The 17,274-nt window shown below is 48.8% G+C and overlaps 1 protein-coding gene across 1 annotated transcript; it reads left to right on the top strand.

The window, feature by feature from the left end:
* Positions 1 to 4,544: 4,544 nt before the first annotated feature.
* Positions 4,545 to 11,447, top strand: LOC121272392 (leukocyte cell-derived chemotaxin-2-like). Its single transcript, XM_041179062.1, has 5 exons — positions 4,545 to 4,604; positions 5,874 to 5,931; positions 8,813 to 8,909; positions 9,917 to 10,062; positions 11,278 to 11,447. The coding sequence occupies exons 2-5, from the start codon at positions 5,892 to 5,894 to the stop codon at positions 11,445 to 11,447; spliced, it is 453 nt and encodes a 150-aa protein (XP_041034996.1). The 5' UTR covers positions 4,545 to 4,604; positions 5,874 to 5,891.
* Positions 11,448 to 17,274: the final 5,827 nt, after the last annotated feature.

Here is a 17,274-nt window from a genome sequence, read left to right as displayed (position 1 = left end):
GGGGGAGCAGTACTCTTAGGGGGAGGTAAGTAATCTGATAAAACCCTCTCCTGTTGCCCTAACTAGATCAAAACTAGCCCTGATTTAATTATGAGAGAAGTAGCAAGGATATGATGGGCTGAATGGCCTCCATCTGTGTTGTAACCTTTCTATTCCATTGAAAGGCCACCTGAGCTGTGATCTCCACCGCAGCCATGAACTGACCCGACTCTCTCCTGAAGGGACACGGAGATTCGGACCTCACAGGCTGGGCTTTTGTGATGCCCACTATACTGTGAGTTAAAGAGGAGCTGTTTCATATTTAACCAAACCAGTCAAACTCTCTCACTCTAGTATTCTGATTAACCCAGTCATGCTGTGTCAAAGGACGAGTTCCTGCGATTAATCATTGAATGGAAATCAACAAAGTGTTGGTTCCAATGTTGAGTCCCTATTGGTCAGTGACCACCTTGCCAGTAAGCTTGGCAAGTGTTTAGCTGGTGTAAGTGTTGGATGAGATGAGAATTTCAGCCATTAGGTGTCCTTAAACGACCCCGTAACCCCGTTCATTGCCAACTTTTCCCGTCGCTATTAAACATTTATTAATCCTGTGAGGGAGACCTAAAGAGTTTCAGACGTGGATTAGAGGCAGACGAGGAAGAAGAATTGTGTAGAGGGAGCTTTACTCTGCATCTAACCCCGTGCTGTTCTTTTCCCAGGTTTGTTTGATGGGGACAGTGTAGAGGGAGCTTTACTCTGTTTTTAAACCTGTTCTCTAGCTGACCTGTGAGTGCTTGATGGGTACAGTGTAGAGGGAGCTTACTCTGTATTTAACACTGCTGTACCTCTCCTGGGAGTGTTTGATGGGGACAGTGTAGAGGGACTTTTACTCTGTTCCTAACGCTGTGCTGTACCTGTCCTGGGAGTGTTTGATGAGGACAGTGTAGAAGGAAATATACTCTGTATCCAACCCTGTGCTGTACCTACCTTGAGAGTGTTTGATGGTGACAGTGTAGAGGGAGCTTTACTCTTTATCTAAACCTGTGCTGTACCTGTTTTGGGAGTGTTTGATCGGTACAGTGCAGAAGGAACTTTATTCTGTATCCAACACCGTGCTCTATATGCCCAGGGAGTGTTTGATGGGGACAACATAGAGGGAAATTTACTCTGTATCTAACCCCGTGCTGTACCTGTCCTGGGAGTGTTTGATGGGGACAGTGAAGAAGGATCTTTAATCTGTATCTAAAGCCATGCTGTACCTGGTCTGGTAGTGTTTGATGGGGACAGTGTAGAGCGAGCTTTACTCTGTATCTAACCCCGTGCTGTTCCTGTCCTGAGAGTGGTTGATGGGTCAGGGTAGAGGGAGATTTATTCTCTATATAACCCCATGCCGTATCTGTCCTGCGATTGTTTGATGGGGACTGTGTAGGGGGAACTTTAATCTGCATCTAACCCCATGTTGTTACTGTCCTGAGAGTGTTTGATGGGGACAGCGTAGAGGGAGCATTGCTCTGTGTCTAACCCCGTGCTGTACCTACCCTGTGAGTGTTTGATTGTGACAGTGTAGAGGGAGCTTTACTCTGTGACTAACTCTGTGCTGTACCTGTCCTGAGAGCATTTAATGAGGATAGTGTAGGTGTAGCTTTACTCTGTATCTAACCACGTGCTGTACCTGTCCTGGGAATGTTTGACGGGCCAGTGTAGGGGGAGATTTACTCTGTATCTAACCCCGTGCTGTACCTGTCCTGGGAGTGTTTGATGGGGACAGTGTAGAGGGAGATTTACTCTGTATCTAACCCCGTGCTGTACCTGTCCTGGGAGTGTTTGATGGGGACAGTGTAGAGGGAGATTTACTCTGTATCTAACCCCGTGCTGTACCTGTCCTGGGAGTGTTTGATGGGGACTGTGTAGAAGGAGATTTACTCTGTATCTAACCCTGTGCTGTACCTGTCCTGGGAGTGTTTGATGGGGACAGCGTAGGGGGAGCAGTACTCTTAGGGGGAGGTAAGTAATCTGATAAAACCCTCTCCTGTTGCCCTAACTAGATCAAAACTAGCCCTGATTTAATTATGAGAGAAGTAGCAAGGATATGATGGGCTGAATGGCCTCCATCTGTGTTGTAACCTTTCTATTCCATTGAAAGGCCACCTGTGCTGTGATCTCCACCACAGCCATGAACTGACCTGACTCTCTCCTGAAGGGACACAGAGATTCGGACCTCACAGGCTGAGCATCTGTGATGCCCACTATACTGTGAGTTAAAGAGGAGCTGTTTCATATTTAACCAAACCAGTCAAACTCTCTCACTCTAGTATTCTGATTAACCCAGTCATGCTGTGTCAAAGGACGAGTTCCTGCGATTAATCATTGAATGGAAATCAACAAAGTGTTGGTTCCAATGTTGAGTCCCTATTGGTCAGTGACCACCTTGCCAGTAACCTTGGCAAGTGTTTAGCTGGTGTAAGTGTTGGATGAGATGAGAATTTCAGCCATTAGGTGTCCTTAAACGACCCCGTAACCCCATTCATTGCCAACTTTTCCCGTCGCTATTAAACATTTATTAATCCTGTGAGGGAGACCTAAAGAGTTTCAGACGTGGATTAGAGGCAGACGAGGAAGAAGAATTGTGTAGAGGGAGCTTTACTCTGCATCTAACCCCGTGCTGTTCTTTTCCCAGGTTTGTTTGATGGGGACAGTGTAGAGGGAGCTTTACTCTGTTTTTAAACCTGTGCTCTAGCTGACCTGTGAGTGCTTGATGGGTACAGTGTAGAGGGAGCTTACTCTGTATTTAACACTGCTGTACCTCTCCTGGGAGTGTTTGATGGGGACAGTGTAGAGGGACTTTTACTCTGTACCTAACGCTGTGCTGTACCTGTCCTGGGAGTGTTTGATGAGGACAGTGTAGAAGGAAATATACTCTGTATCCAACCCTGTGCTGTACCTACCTTGAGAGTGTTTGATGGTGACAGTGTAGAGGGAGCTTTACTCTTTATCTAAACCTGTGCTGTACCTGTTTTGGGAGTGTTTGATCGGTACAGTGCAGAAGGAACTTTATTCTGTATCCAACACCGTGCTCTATATGCCCAGGGAGTGTTTGATGGGGACAACATAGAGGGAAATTTACTCTGTATCTAACCCCGTGCTGTACCTGTCCTGGGAGTGTTTGATGGGGACAGTGAAGAAGGATCTTTAATCTGTATCTAAAGCCATGCTGTACCTGGTCTGGTAGTGTTTGCTGGGGACAGTGTAGAGCGAGCTTTACTCTGTATCTAACCCCGTGCTGTTCCTGTCCTGAGAGTGGTTGATGGGTCAGAGTAGAGGGAGATTTATTCTCTATATAACCCCATGCCGTATCTGTCCTGCGATTGTTTGATGGGGACTGTGTAGGGGGAACTTTAATCTGCATCTAACCCCATGTTGTTACTGTCCTGTGAGTGTTTGATTGTGACAGTGTAGGGGGAGCTTTATTCTGTATCTAACCCCGTGCTGTATCTGTCCTGGGAGTGTTTGATGGGGACAGTGTAGAGGGAGCTTTATTCTGTATCTAACCCCGTGCTGTACCTGTCCTGGGAGTGTTTGATGGGGACAGTGTAGAGAGAGCTTTACTCTGTGACTAACCCCGTGCTGTACCTGTCCTGGGAGTGTTTGATGGGGACAGTGTAGGTGTAGCTTTACTCTGTATCTAACCCCGTGCTGTACCTGTCCTGGGAGTGTTTGATGGGGACAGTGTAGAGGGAGCTTTACTCTGTATCTAACCCTGTGCTGTACTTGTTAAGAGTGTTTGATGGGGACAGTGCAGTGGTCATTTTACTCTGTATCTAATCCCGTGCTGTACCTGTCCTGGGAGTGTTTGATGGGGACTGTGTAGAGGGAGATTTACTCTGTATCTAACCCCGTGCTGTACCTGTCCTGGGAGTGTTTGATGGGGACAGTGTACAGGGAGCTTTACTCTGTATCTAACCCCGTGCTGTACCTGTCCTGGGAGTGTTTGATGGGGACAGTGTAGAGGGAGCTTTACTCTGTATCTAACCCTGTGCTGTACCTGTCCTGGGAGTGTTTGATGTGGACAGTGTAGAGGGAGCTTTACTCTGTATCTAACCCCGTGCTGTACCTGTCCTGGGAGTGTTTGATGGGGACAGTGTAGAGGGAGATTTACTCTGTATCTAACCCCTTGCGGTACCTGTCCTGGGAGTGTTTGATGGGGACAGTGTAGAGGGAGCTTTACTCTGTATCTAACCCCGTGCTGTACCTGTCCTGGGAGTGTTTGATGGGGACAGTGTAGAGGGAGATTTACTCTGTATCTAACCCCATGCTGTACCTGTCCTGGGAGTGTTTGATGGGGACAGTGTAGAGGGAGCTGTACTCTTAGGGGGAGGTAAGTAATCTTATAAAATCCTCTCCCTGTTGCCCTAACTAGATCAAAACTAGCCCTGATTTAATTATGAGAGAGGTAGCAAGGATATGATGGGCTGAATGGCCTCCATCTGTGTTGTAACCTTTCTATTCCATTGATAGGCCACCTGTGCTGTGATCTCCACCGCAGCCATGAACTGACCCGACTCTCTCCTGAAGGGACACGGAGATTCGGACCTCACAGGCTAAGCATCTGTGATGCCCACTATACTGTGAGTTAAAGAGGAGCTGTTTCATATTTAACCAAACCAGTCAAACTCTCTCACTCTAGTATTCTGATTAACCCAGTCATGCTGTGTCAAAGGACGAGTTCCTGCGATTAATCATTGAATGGAAATCAACAAAGTGTTGGTTCCAATGTTGGGTCCCTATTGGTGAATGACCACCTTGCCAGTAGCCTTGGCAAGTGTTTAGCTGGTGTAAGTGTTGGATGAGATGAGAGTTTCAGCCATGAGGTGTCCTTAAACGACTCCGTAACCCCGTTCATTGCCAACTTTTCCGGTTGCTGTTAAACATTTATTAATCCTGTGAGGGAGACCTAAAGAGTTTCAGACCTCAGTGCAGTTTTCCTTATTTTTATTCGCTTGTGGGATGTAGGAATCTCTGGCTAGAATTTATTGCCCATCCCTAATTGCCCTTGTTCAGAGGGCATATTTAAATTCAAACATATGTCTGGAGTCACATGCAGTCCAGACCAAGTGAGGATGGCAGCTTTCCTTCCCTAAAGGACATTAGTGAACCAGATGGGTGTTATTTTTACTGTAATTGCTTCACAGTCATCATTAGATTTTTAATTCCAGATATTTGTTGAACTCAAATTTCCCCATCTGCATGGTGGAATTGGAACCTGGGTTTCGGGATTTCCAGTCCAATAACAATACCACTCTGCCATCGCTTCATCTCCCCTCACCTTGGTGTGTGCTGCAGTGAGTGGGTTTGACCTCCTTAGTGTAGAAAAAATTACGGGGAGATTTACTCAAGGCTCCCCCCATCGAGAATGGTGTCGATCATGTGAATAAGGAGAAATTGTTTCCACCGGCGGTGGTGGGGGGATCTTCAACCAGGGAGTCACAGATTCAATGCAAGTTGATGAAAGAGCTGGAGGGAAGATCAGGGTAAGACATGTTCTTGGAGCGTTCCCGGGAAAGTCAGTGGAAGCGGATTCAATTATAACATTCAAAAGGAAATTGGATGAATATTGAACGTCCGAAAATTGTAGGGGCAATGTGTCTAATTGGATGGGTCTTTCACAAAGGGCTGGCACAGACACAATGGGCTGAATGGCCACCCCGTGTGTTGTAAGATTGTATAATTCCATCGCGCTGTAGGAAGTCAGATTGGGTATACGAATTGGCCCATTTGATCACTCACAAAGGTTGAAGGGTTAAAGCTGGGTCAAGCGCTACCCAATATGAATGAAGGTTTGTGTTGATAATTTATTCAGAAGACCAACCCGATATCATCTGAACCTTTCTCCCCAGATATTCTGAGGCACCATCATGCTGCGGGGATTGATCCTCTTCATTCTCTTCACTCAGGGTAAGTCCGTCTGTGTTCAGTCTTGGTGGAGGACATGCTGTGGAATAATTTCTGATTGTTTGAGGTGTTTACAGTGAACATTTCAAAGCTCAGCATGGTCAGACAGGCAGGAACTGAGACAAGGAGATTCCTTCCTCTCAATCGTGCTGAGTGAGTTGTTTGCGAGGGTCTTTTCCCTGAGGTCCCACTAAGTTAATTAAGGTATATCTCAGTCTAATTGGCTGTTTACAGCTGTGACACACTGGGTGACACGCTGGCTTTTCAATTGCAAGGTTCTGGGTACAAGTCCCACCCCAAAGGTGAATACAAAACTCTATGTCAATAGTCCTGCCGCAGTCCTGAGGGAGCGCTGCATTGTTAGAGGGGCTGCCTCTGGATTAAGTTGTTAAACTAAGGCCTCATCCTCCTGTTTGGGGGGATATAAAAGGTCCTGCTTTCAAAGAAGAATGGTGGCATTCTTCCCTGTCTTCTGGGTCAATATTTACCCCTCAATCAAAAACACACACAAAGAAATCACATTGTTATTGGGAGCTTGCTGTGTGCAAATTGGCTGCCACATTTCCTGCGTTATTCCAGTGATTACATTTCAGGAAGCATTTTATTGGTTGCAAAGCTGCTTGAACTGCTGCAGTCCATGTGGTGTAGGTACACCTACTGTGCTGTTAGGAAGGGAGTTCCAGATTTTGATCCAGCGACAGTGAAGGAACAGAGATGTATTTCCAAGTAATGATTGTTAGTGACTTGGAGGGGAACTTCCAGGTGGTGGTGTTCCCATTTATCATTTGCCCTTGTCCCTCTGGGTGATAGTGGTTGTGGTTTTGAAGATGCTGTCGAAGGAGCCTTGGTGAACTCCTGCAGTGCATCTTGTATATGGTACACACACTGCTGCAAATGTGCATCATTGGTGGAGGGAGTGAATGTTTGTGGATGTGGTGCCTATCAAGTGGCCTGCTTTGTCCTGGATGGTATTGAGCTTCTTGCATGTTGTGGGAGCTGCACTAATCCAGACAAGTGGGGAGTATTCCATCACACTCCTGACTTGAGCCTTGTAGATGGTGGACAGGCTTTGGGGGAGTTAGGAGATGAGTTACTCACCACAGGATTCCTAGCCTCTGACCTGAAATTGTAGCCACTGTATTTATATGGCTGGTCCAGTTCAGTTTCTGGTCAATGGTAACTCCCATGATGTTGTTAACTGGGGATTCATTGATGTTAATGCCATTGAACACCATAGGGCGATGGTTGGATTCTCTCTTGTTGGAGATGGTTATTGCCTGACACTTGTGACTTGTCAGCCCAAGCCTGGATATTGTCCAGGTCTTGCTGCATTTGGGCATGGACTGATTCAGTATCTGAGGAGTCACGAATGGTGCTGAACATTGTGCAAACATCAGCGAACATCCCCACTTCTGACCTTATAATGGAAGGAAGGTCATTGATGAAGCAGCTGAAGATGGTTGGGCCGAGGACACTACCCTGAGGGACTCCTGCAGTGATGTCCTGGAGCTGAGATGACTGACCTCCAACAACCACAACCATCTTCCTTTGTGCTAGGTATGACTCCAACCAGCGGAGAGTTTTCCCCCTGATTCCCATTGACTCCAGTTTTGCAAGGGCTCCTTGATGCCACACTCGGTCAAATGCTGCCTTGATGTCAAGGGCAGTCACTCTCGCCTCACCTCAGGAGTTCAGCTGTTCTGTCTATTCTGAAGCTCACCATCTCTCTCATCATAAATTGAACCAGAGAGTGTGGGCACCGAGTGCCAGGACCAAGCTCAGGGTAACACAGCTGCCCAGAGACACCCAGGTAGAGTTTGCAGTAAGAGTGCAGAATGTGAGTAATCTCCCCTCTGCTTCACCCGCTGGGAGTCCCCAGCACATGGGACATTCCCTTCTTTGGAGACAATTTACAATTGTCCCAGTCTTGCCCGCGAACCCTTCCATACCACACTCTCCTCATCACTACCCTCACCATTAATATCACCCCCTGTCTAATCCCACTCTCCCCCTCACTCCCCACACCACTGATATCACCCACTGTCTAACCCCACTCTCCTCATCACTCCCCACACCACTGATATCACCCACTGTCTAACCCCACTCTCCTCATCACTCCCCACACCATTAATATCACCCCCTGTCTAACCCCACTCTCCTCATCACTCCCCACACCACTGATATCACCCACTGTCTAACCCCACTCTCCTCATCACTCCCCACACCATTAATATCACCCCCTGTCTAACCCCACTCTCCTCATCACTCCCCACACCATTAATATCACCCCCTGTCTAACCCCACTCTCCTCATCACTCCCCACACCACTAATATCACCCCCTGTCTAACCCCACTCTCCCCCTCATTCCCCACACCATTAATATCAACCTCTCTCTAAACCCACTCTCCCCCTCACTCCCCACACCATTTATTATCACCCCCCTGTCTAATTCCACTCTCTCCCTCATTCCCCACACCATTTATTATCACCCCCCTGTCTAATCCCTCTCTCCCCCTCACTCCCCACACCATTAATATTCCTCCCAGTCTAATCCCACTCTCCCCCTCACTCCCTACATCATTTAATTTTCCTCCCAGTCTAATTCCTCTCTCCCCCTCACTCCCCACATCCTTTACTATCCCACCCAGTCTAATCCCACTCTCCCCCTCACTACCCAAACTCTTTAATATCCCACCCAGTCAAATCGAACTCTCCACCCCACTCCCCAAACTTTTCAACATCCCGCCCAGTCTCAACCCATCCCTATTCTCCCTGCACAAAGAATCAAAGGGATTATTCTCTATTTTACCTTCGGTTTTACCATTTTTACCAGTGCAGGATGTCACATTTCACCTTTTCTGTGTTAAATTCTCTCTCGTACAGTTATGGCTGGGAGATGGGGGCAACTGTGTGATGGCAATCCCACAAACAGAGTGAGAGGGAAAGATAGATACGGCAGAGGAGAGTATGGAGCACCCAGGTAATTGTCACTCTGTGGTTATCAATGCAGCCATGCTGCCCCTCAGCAAGCAACACTTGCATTTATATAGCGCCTTGCACCTGGTAAAACATCTCAAGGTGCTTTGTGAACTGAAATTTGACACCAAGGCCCATATTAAGAGGATGCGGTCGAAGAGGTGTGTTTTAAGGAGGAAATAGAGGTTGAGAGTAAGAGGGGTGGGTAGGGAAGTCCAGAGCTTGGGGCCCAGGCAGCTGAAGGCACGGCCACCAATTGTGGGGCGATTAAAGGAGGGGACGATCAAGAGGCCGGAATTGGAGGAGCACAGGGACCTCGGAGGGTGGTGGGGATGGAGGAGGTTACAGAGATGAGGAGGGTTTGGTCAATACAGAGGGTTTGAAACAAGAATGGGAATGTTGCTTGTCCGGGAGCTGATGTCGTTCAGCAAGCACAGGGATGGGAAAGAAATGGGACTTGCTGAGACACGGGGAGCAGAGATTTGGATGGCCTCATGTTTACAGAGGGTAGAATGTCGGGGACCAGCCAGGAGGCTGTTGGAATAGTCAAGTCTCGAGATAACGAGGAACGAATGAGGATTCAGCAGCAGATGAACTGAGACAGGGATGAAGTTTGACAATGTTATGGAGGTGGAAATGGATAATCTTAATGAGGGTGTGAATATGAAACTGGGAGCTCAGCTCTGGGTCAAAGCTGGAACTAAAGTTGCAAACAGACGGGCTTAGTCTCAGACTGTTGGCAGGGAGAGGGATGGAGCTGGTATTTAGGGAACTGTGTTTGGAGTGGGGATTGAAAACAATGGCTTCAGTCTTCCCAACATTTAATTGGAGTGAAAGCCACAGGAGGTTCCCTGGTAATTTTTCTAACGTGACATCTGAGACTTGGGGGAACCTGTGTCCTGTTTTGGTTCAATAATGGGGGTGTCCATCAGACATGGCCGACATCCCAGGGAGACATTGAACGGAGAGATGGCGAGAGGCTCGGGGATAATTCTCTTCTGTTGTGCCCAGGGGTAGACGCACACACTTGGGAGTCGATGTGATTTGCAGTGACGGGTCGATAGTTCATGCCCCCTTTACCGGCAGGATGGTGAGACAGCTGAATCCCTTTGGTAACAACAATGCGATTGACAATGGAGCGATGCTGGAAGGATCAGGTGAGAGAGGATTTCAGACCATTCAGTGCATCCCTGCTTAGTCTGTAGCCTGCTGACTCTGTGGCCTGACACTGGGTTATTTAGCATAAGAGGTGCCACATCTGGAGTACTGTGCGTAGTTCTGGTCACCACACTATTGGAAGGATGTGAATGCACTGGTCTCTGTGACATTATCGTTCCTGACCAACTGTCAAGTCATGTGTCTCTGTGGAGTGGGACAGCGGCAGTGACCCCCACAACAGGGAGAGAATCTAATCTGCCGACTTTTTGCATTGGGATGTTCTGCTCCCTCCTCCCCGGCACTTTCTCATAATGCCCGTCCATCTTCAAAGATTTGTGTACATATACGCACAGGCCTCCCCATCCTCTGCAGCTAGGTTCACGGCTGGGTGTCCCTGCAGAGGGAGGACGCGGGGTCTACCAGTGCTGTCCATGTTCGGTGGGCACCTTGGAGTCTGCCATGTTTTACTGACCCTCTTGATCAGATTTTAGTTTAATGTTCTTAAGTTCCCTTTAAGCTTTGTATTTGTTTTTGTAGTTTCCCTTTAAGGGGCTGCTTTTTCATTAGTTCCCCTGATCTGTTAGTTTAGTTTCTTTGGTTCTGACTCAAAAGACTTACGCCCAGGTCCCTCTGTTCCTGCACCTCCATGGTTCATGGGCTGTCCTCTTATCTGTGAGTCAGAAAGTCCAATTGTTCAAACCCCACCCCAACCCTTAAACAAACAATGTGGACTGAGATTAGGATCTAGAACGACGGGGCACAGTTTCAGAACAAGGGGTCACCCATTAAAGACAGAGATGAAGAGGAATTTCTTCTCTCAGGGGTCTGTTAATGCTTGGAACTCTCTCCCCCAGTGAGCAGTGGAGGCTGGGTCACTGAATAGATTCAAGGCTGAGTTAGAGAGATTTTTGATCTATCAGGGAGACAGGGCTTAGGGGGCACAGGCAGGAAAGTGGAGTTAAGGCCACAATCAGGTTGTCCATAACTTTATTGAATGTCAGAGCAGGCTCGATGGGCCGAATAGCCTCTTCCTGCTCCTGTTTCTGAGGAACTTGAGGCTACAGTGCGGCGTTTAGCGAGAGCTGCTCTGTCAGTTGTACTGGTTAAGAACCACAGTAATAGACCCTTGTATAAGTGCTCAGTGTGGCAGAAGTGGAGTCAGTGTGGGATCAATATTACTGTTCTAGTTCCTAATGAAATCTCTCCAACTCCAGGTTACTGCGTCAAGATGTTCCCCATCACTGCACAGCGTTACACTGGGAGCGTTACGAAAGGGGAGGTGATTGGGAGGCTGCTGAATATTCAAGACGTTTACCCCGGAATGATCTCTCACGTACACATCCAGATGTGCGATACCTCCATAAACCCCACACCCTACCTGTAACTCCGGACCGGAGGAAAGCTGGAGACAGGGGGACCTTCAAAATCGAGTGTAATCCTGACCAATTCAAATCATTAAGTGAGACATTGATAATGGAGGTTGGGGAGTTTGGAATCGAATGGTGAGAGCAAGACAGGTGTCCGGGATCCTCCCCATTCCCTCTTTTGGGCTGGAATTTTACGCTTTTCCCAGGTAGCAGGCGGTGGGTGTACAAATGGGTGGGTTAGCAGTGGGAGGGCACTATGCCCGCTGACACCCCCACCTCCAGCGGCAGTGTTAGTGTCAGTCACTCTTCTCACTCCTTGGGCCATTTGAGTCACTTAAGAGGCCAATTAATCATCACTAAAGGGCCTGTCCCCATTTCGCTTGGTTTGGGTGGGGCCAGAGTCCCTCCAGCTCGGACAGCCTGCGCTCCAAGGAGGACCCGCAAGCAGTAAGGTCCACCCAAGCTTGCTTACCCATCTCCTGCCCTTCCATCACCCCCAACAACTGCCCCTCACCTCCCTCCCCTTTTGGGTTGGTGAGCCTCCCCCATTCAGCGATGGCAACGCCATTGAATGCCAAGGGCAGGTGGTTAGATTCTCTCCTGTTGGAGATGGTCATTGGCGGGCACTTGTGTGGCACGAATCTTAGATACAACCTGTCAGTCCAAGCCTGAATGTTGTCCAAGGTCGGTCAGGCCTCACCTCCCCATCCCCTTTCCTGGATTCAGCTGGGGCAAGGAGAAAGGCCAGATCCCATATCCCAGGGCAGCTCACATCCTCCCACTGGCCCAGTAACAAATCGAGACTCAGAGACTTGGAGCCGGAGGTAGAATGAAGGTCCCGGGGAAAAGGTGATACAGGTTCCAGGTTTCCCAACTCCAATTCTAACAAGCTCTTTCTCTCCGATAAACCAAAGGAAAACCAGCCCAGTCAGTTATTCCCAACATCGAGGCTTCTGTTTTGTACTCGGAGTGATAAATAAAAGATTAATTTGAGCCGTGCGAATTAAACTGATCTCTGTCTCCCTCTTTGACCTTTCTTAGTGCTGTGGCTGATTTCTGTCTCTGAGCCTCGGGGCTGAATGGTGCTTAGAGGTGTGGAGATGGGGAGGGGGCGGTGGTTGGGAGAACAAAGTGGGGGGGAAATCGAGCCCCATTGGGGTAGCCATTCCCGACACAATCCCGCTGCCGTGGAGTTTCCCCGGGAAGGGCAGTAATGCAGGGCCGTCTGAGCCGGGCAATCGATTTACCCATTTAATGCCCCAGCTCAGGGTAGTTTACCAGCCTCACTGACGTTTTGTTAACAGTGGACAGCCCCTCCCCCATGCCAACTCCAGAGGCTGCCAACTTAATAGGGGTCGCCTCACGACTAGTCAGGGTTTGCGGGGTTGGAGGGAGGCTGGATGGTGATCGGAGCCAGAGTGGGGGGAGCTGCAAGCATCAACGGCCATTGTTGTATGTTATATTTCGACCTCGGAGCTATGCAGAGATGAGACTAGTTTCTAAATATGCAAGAGGTTCATTTACAAGGCGTTTAAAATATCTATGCAATCACCAAATGTCTGCACCATGCTTACATCTCAGCTTCGAGTAGCTTTGATGGTGTCTATTCACTTTACTCTGAGTCCACACCCAAACTTAACCAATCAAGCACAGTGAGCATAGATCAGTTACCAGACTCACACAATTAAACGCATAACAATTGACACTAAAATCAGTTCTGTGGACCAGATGAACCAAGCCGAGGGCTTTTCCCCCGACCACTGTCCCTCTTCAAGTGTTATGTTTTTTGACGATCTGAGGGGCATCCACCATTTTGAGGAGCACCCTCAGTTTCCAACCTGTCTCTGCAGCGCCCAACTCTCCCTGTGAGGTTGCTGAAGCTCGTGAGCTGCCAGGATTTGCTGTGATCCTGAAGACCACAGGGCTTATTCTGCAGCTCAGCCCCACACCCATTGGCACCAACACCTTGACAAAGCCCGACAGATCACATCACGTCTTTGTCTCTAAGCTAATGAAGTAAGAAAGGGCCTCATTTATGTAGCATCTTTTTCACAACCACTGGACGCCCCCAAGGTACTTTATAGCCAGTGAATTACTTTTGCAATCGCAGTCACTGTTGTAATATAGGAAATGTAAAAACCAACTTGCGCACAGCAAGCTCCCACAGCAGAATGACTAGATAATCTGTTTTTGTGATGTTGATTGAAGGATAAATATTGGCCAGGACTTCAGGAAGAACTCCTGCTGATCTCCTTCAAAAAAGTGGACATGGAATGACTTTACATTCACCCGAGCAGGCAGATGAGGCCCTTGGTGTAATGTCTCATCCAATATTCGGCACTTCCAATTGTGCAACGCTCCCTCAGTACCGCACTGGAGTGGCAGTGTAGACTCCTGTGGTCAAAGACTGGACTGGGACTTGAAACTGGGACTTTACAGTTCAGAGGTGAGCGTGACACTGACTGAGTCACCACCTACTCATTTTAACAGTCTTTATTTTCTCTTATATTGCAAACGCACTTATATTGTCCTCACACTGTCCTCCCTGAGCCCCTTTCTTCCCCTACAATTACAAGTGGAGATGGTGGTGTAGTAGCAATGTTACTGGGTGTGTAATCCATAGGCCCAGGCTACTGCTTTGGGGACATGGGTCCCAAAGTAGCAGCTGGCGGAATGTCAGGTCACATAATAAACCTGGAATCCTAAGCTAATCTCAGTCATGGTGACCATGAAGCTATCATTGATTGGTGTAAACACCCATCTGGTTCACTCACGCCCATTGGGGAAGGAAATCTGCTATCCTTTCCTGCATTGGCCCACGTGTGACCCCAGACCCACAGCGATGTGGCTGGCTCTTTAACTGCCCCTCTGAAATGGCCGAGCAAGCCGTTCAGTTCAAGGGCAATTAGGGATGGGCAACAAATGCTGGCCTTGCCATCGATGCCCACATCCCATGAAAGAGTAAAATAGTCCCATTCTTTCCTCGAGAGCTGTGACACTTTTCACCCCCCTCCTCTATCCCTGACACGTTCCTGTGATCCCAGTTGATGTCGTTACTGGGCAAGTCAGATCCCAGGATGGAAGCTGGCTTGATCAACTGTCATAGAAACATAGAAACTAGGAGCAGGAGTAGGCCATTCAGCCCTTCGAGCCTGCTCTGCCATTCATTATGATCATGGCTGATCGTCCAACTCAATAGCCTGCTCCCGCTCTCTCCCCATACCCTTTGATCCCTTTCAACCCAAGAGCTCAGTTTTCATTAATCCGTGGAGGGGACTTAGTGAAACAGATTCACAGGAACCTGCTGTTGACTTTTTAACAACAAGATAAAAGGTCCAATAAACAAGAAACATTATCTCTATTACACTCGGTAACCAATAGGTTGGAAAGATTTCAGCACAAACACCAAGAGAAAGAGCTTCAAACCCAATGCTATCCCTTTTATCCCGGCAATACTCTTACAGAGCCCACACTCCACTGAAGAGGGATCACTATTCCCACACCAAGCCTACAGCTGCTCAGTTACAAAGATGTCTACTTTTCCATTAGACTTCCAAATATTCACAAGAAGCCCTTCCACAATTGGCATCTCTCTTGAGATATCTAGAAAACTCAGTTGAAATTCACTATTATTTTAACCTTAGAGCAATACTTATGAGTTCTTTAAACTCATTTCCTAGCAGCCTGGCATCATGTCCACCTCAGTCCTTTGTTGTCTTTACTCTGTGGTATAATCATAGCAACTGATGTCCCTTTCTGTCTCTCCCTGTGCCCCTGTGGCTCTCTCCCTGACCCCCTGTTGCTGGGCAACAGCACAGTTTTTACCCACTTTTTGTGTTTGTTTTAACTTCCCTAAACTGCTAACCCCTTGGTGACCCATCTCTTCACTTCAAGTGTCGTAAAACCTCATTAAAAATGCATGTATACAAAGAGGGTCTAGTGACTTCTTGGCTCCATCTCAAACAAAACTCTCTAAAATGAAACCAACCCCAGATTTCACCTTTCTTAACACTCGAATGAAAACAATATAAATTAAACTTAAAGCTATAGCTTGTTCCTGACACCCACAAACACAATATAGCTTCCTTAAATCTATATCTACCTCCTAACAATGTTCAAAAGACAATCTTAAGTGTCAACTGATTCCCGTGTGTTGTTTCCTCCCTCTACCCCTTTGGAGGTGGTCGGATATTTCCGGAATGTTGCTTCAGGACTCCCAACAGGGATCAGATGCAGATTGATCTGGTTAATGTTAAACATCAACCCTGAGTCCTGAGCCCTATCCCGTCCCCAGTCAATGGATCAGCCTAAACTCAGGGGCAACTTTCCCCACCAACCCCCCCACCTGCCCCCTCCCCCTCTTTGGGTTAAACCGCGAGTGCCAGCCTGCCCAGACCCTGGGCGCCATGTTCTGCACCCGCCTGCCGCCTCTGGCATCTTCCGGTCCCTCCGCAAGTTCAACAGACTCCTGGCTGGGGCCCCGCCTCATCCCGCGGAGAGTCCCACCCAGGACGGGTTTCCCGGCCCCTGAGTCACTCCGGGCCCTGAGACTCCATAGCCAGTCGGCGCTGGGGTGGTTATCGGAGGGTGGGGGGTGCGGGAGTGGGGGCAGCACGGGGAGGAGACGGCAAGGAGGGGCTGAGTGGGAGGGTCAGCGACACCATGGGGCATCCACACAGCAATGCTGGAGGGAGGGTTCAGTCAGGCAGCCGCATTTCCCTTCCGCGTGTCAACTCTCTGGGCCTGTCCTGGAAGTGTTTGATGGGGACAGTGTAGAGTGAGATTTACTCTGTATCTAACCCCGTGCTGTACCTGTCCTGGGAGTGTTTGATGGGGACAGTGTAGAGGGAGATTTACTCTGTATCTAACCCCGTGCTGTACCTGTCCTGGGAGTGTTTGATGGGGACGGTGTAGAGGGAGCTTTACTCTGTATCTAACTCCATGCTGTACCTGTCCTGGGAGTGTTTGATGGGGACAGTGTAGAGGGCGCTTTACTCTGTATCTAACCCCGTGCTACAAGCACTATCGGCAGATATACACACCAGATATAATGTTGAATTGAACCAGGGGGCATAGTAGGCACAACATGCACAGGAGGATCCCAGAGACCAGCAGAGCTAGGATAGGCCAATACCCATTCCTGTAAAGGCCAGGTGATCTTTTCTCTGTAAAAGAGGAAGTATTATCACATTAAACACAGCACTTGATCATTTTGCCCCACCTGAGATGGCAGACTAGGCCTCAATTTAATGTCTCATCTGAGAGACAGGGGTGTCAGGAGTGCAGCACCCCCTCAGTACTGCAGCACCTCCTCAGTACTGCAGCACCCCTCAGTACTGCAGCACCCCCTCAGTACTGCAGCACCCCTCCGTACTGCAGCACCCCCTCAGTAATGCAGCACCTCCTCAGTACTGCAGCACCCCTCAGTACTGCAGCACCCCTCAGTACTGCAGCACCCCCTCAGTACTGCAGCACCCCTCAGTACTGCAGCACCCCTCAGTACTGCAGCACCCCCTCAGTACTGCAGCATCCCCTCAGTACTGCAGCACCCCTCAGTACTGCAGCACCCCTCAGTACTGCAGCACCCCTCAGTACTGCAGCGCCCCCTCAGTACTGCAGCGCCCCCTCAGTACTGCAACCTCCCTCAGTACTGCAGCCCCCCTCAGTACTGCAGCACCCCTCAGTACTGCAGCACCCCTCAGTACTGCAGCACCTCCTCAGTACTGCAACCCCCCTCAGTACTGCAGCACCCCCTCAGTACTGCAGCCCCTCTCAGTACTGCAGCACCTCCTCAGTACTGCAGCCCCCCTCAGCACTGCAGTGCCCCCTCAGTACTGCAGCCCC

Source organism: Carcharodon carcharias, chromosome 33 (genome assembly GCF_017639515.1).
Source record: "Carcharodon carcharias isolate sCarCar2 chromosome 33, sCarCar2.pri, whole genome shotgun sequence".
NCBI lineage: Eukaryota > Metazoa > Chordata > Chondrichthyes > Lamniformes > Lamnidae > Carcharodon > Carcharodon carcharias.
Note: the sequence above shows the minus strand (reverse complement) of the source record. Positions and strands in the feature narration are given on the sequence as shown.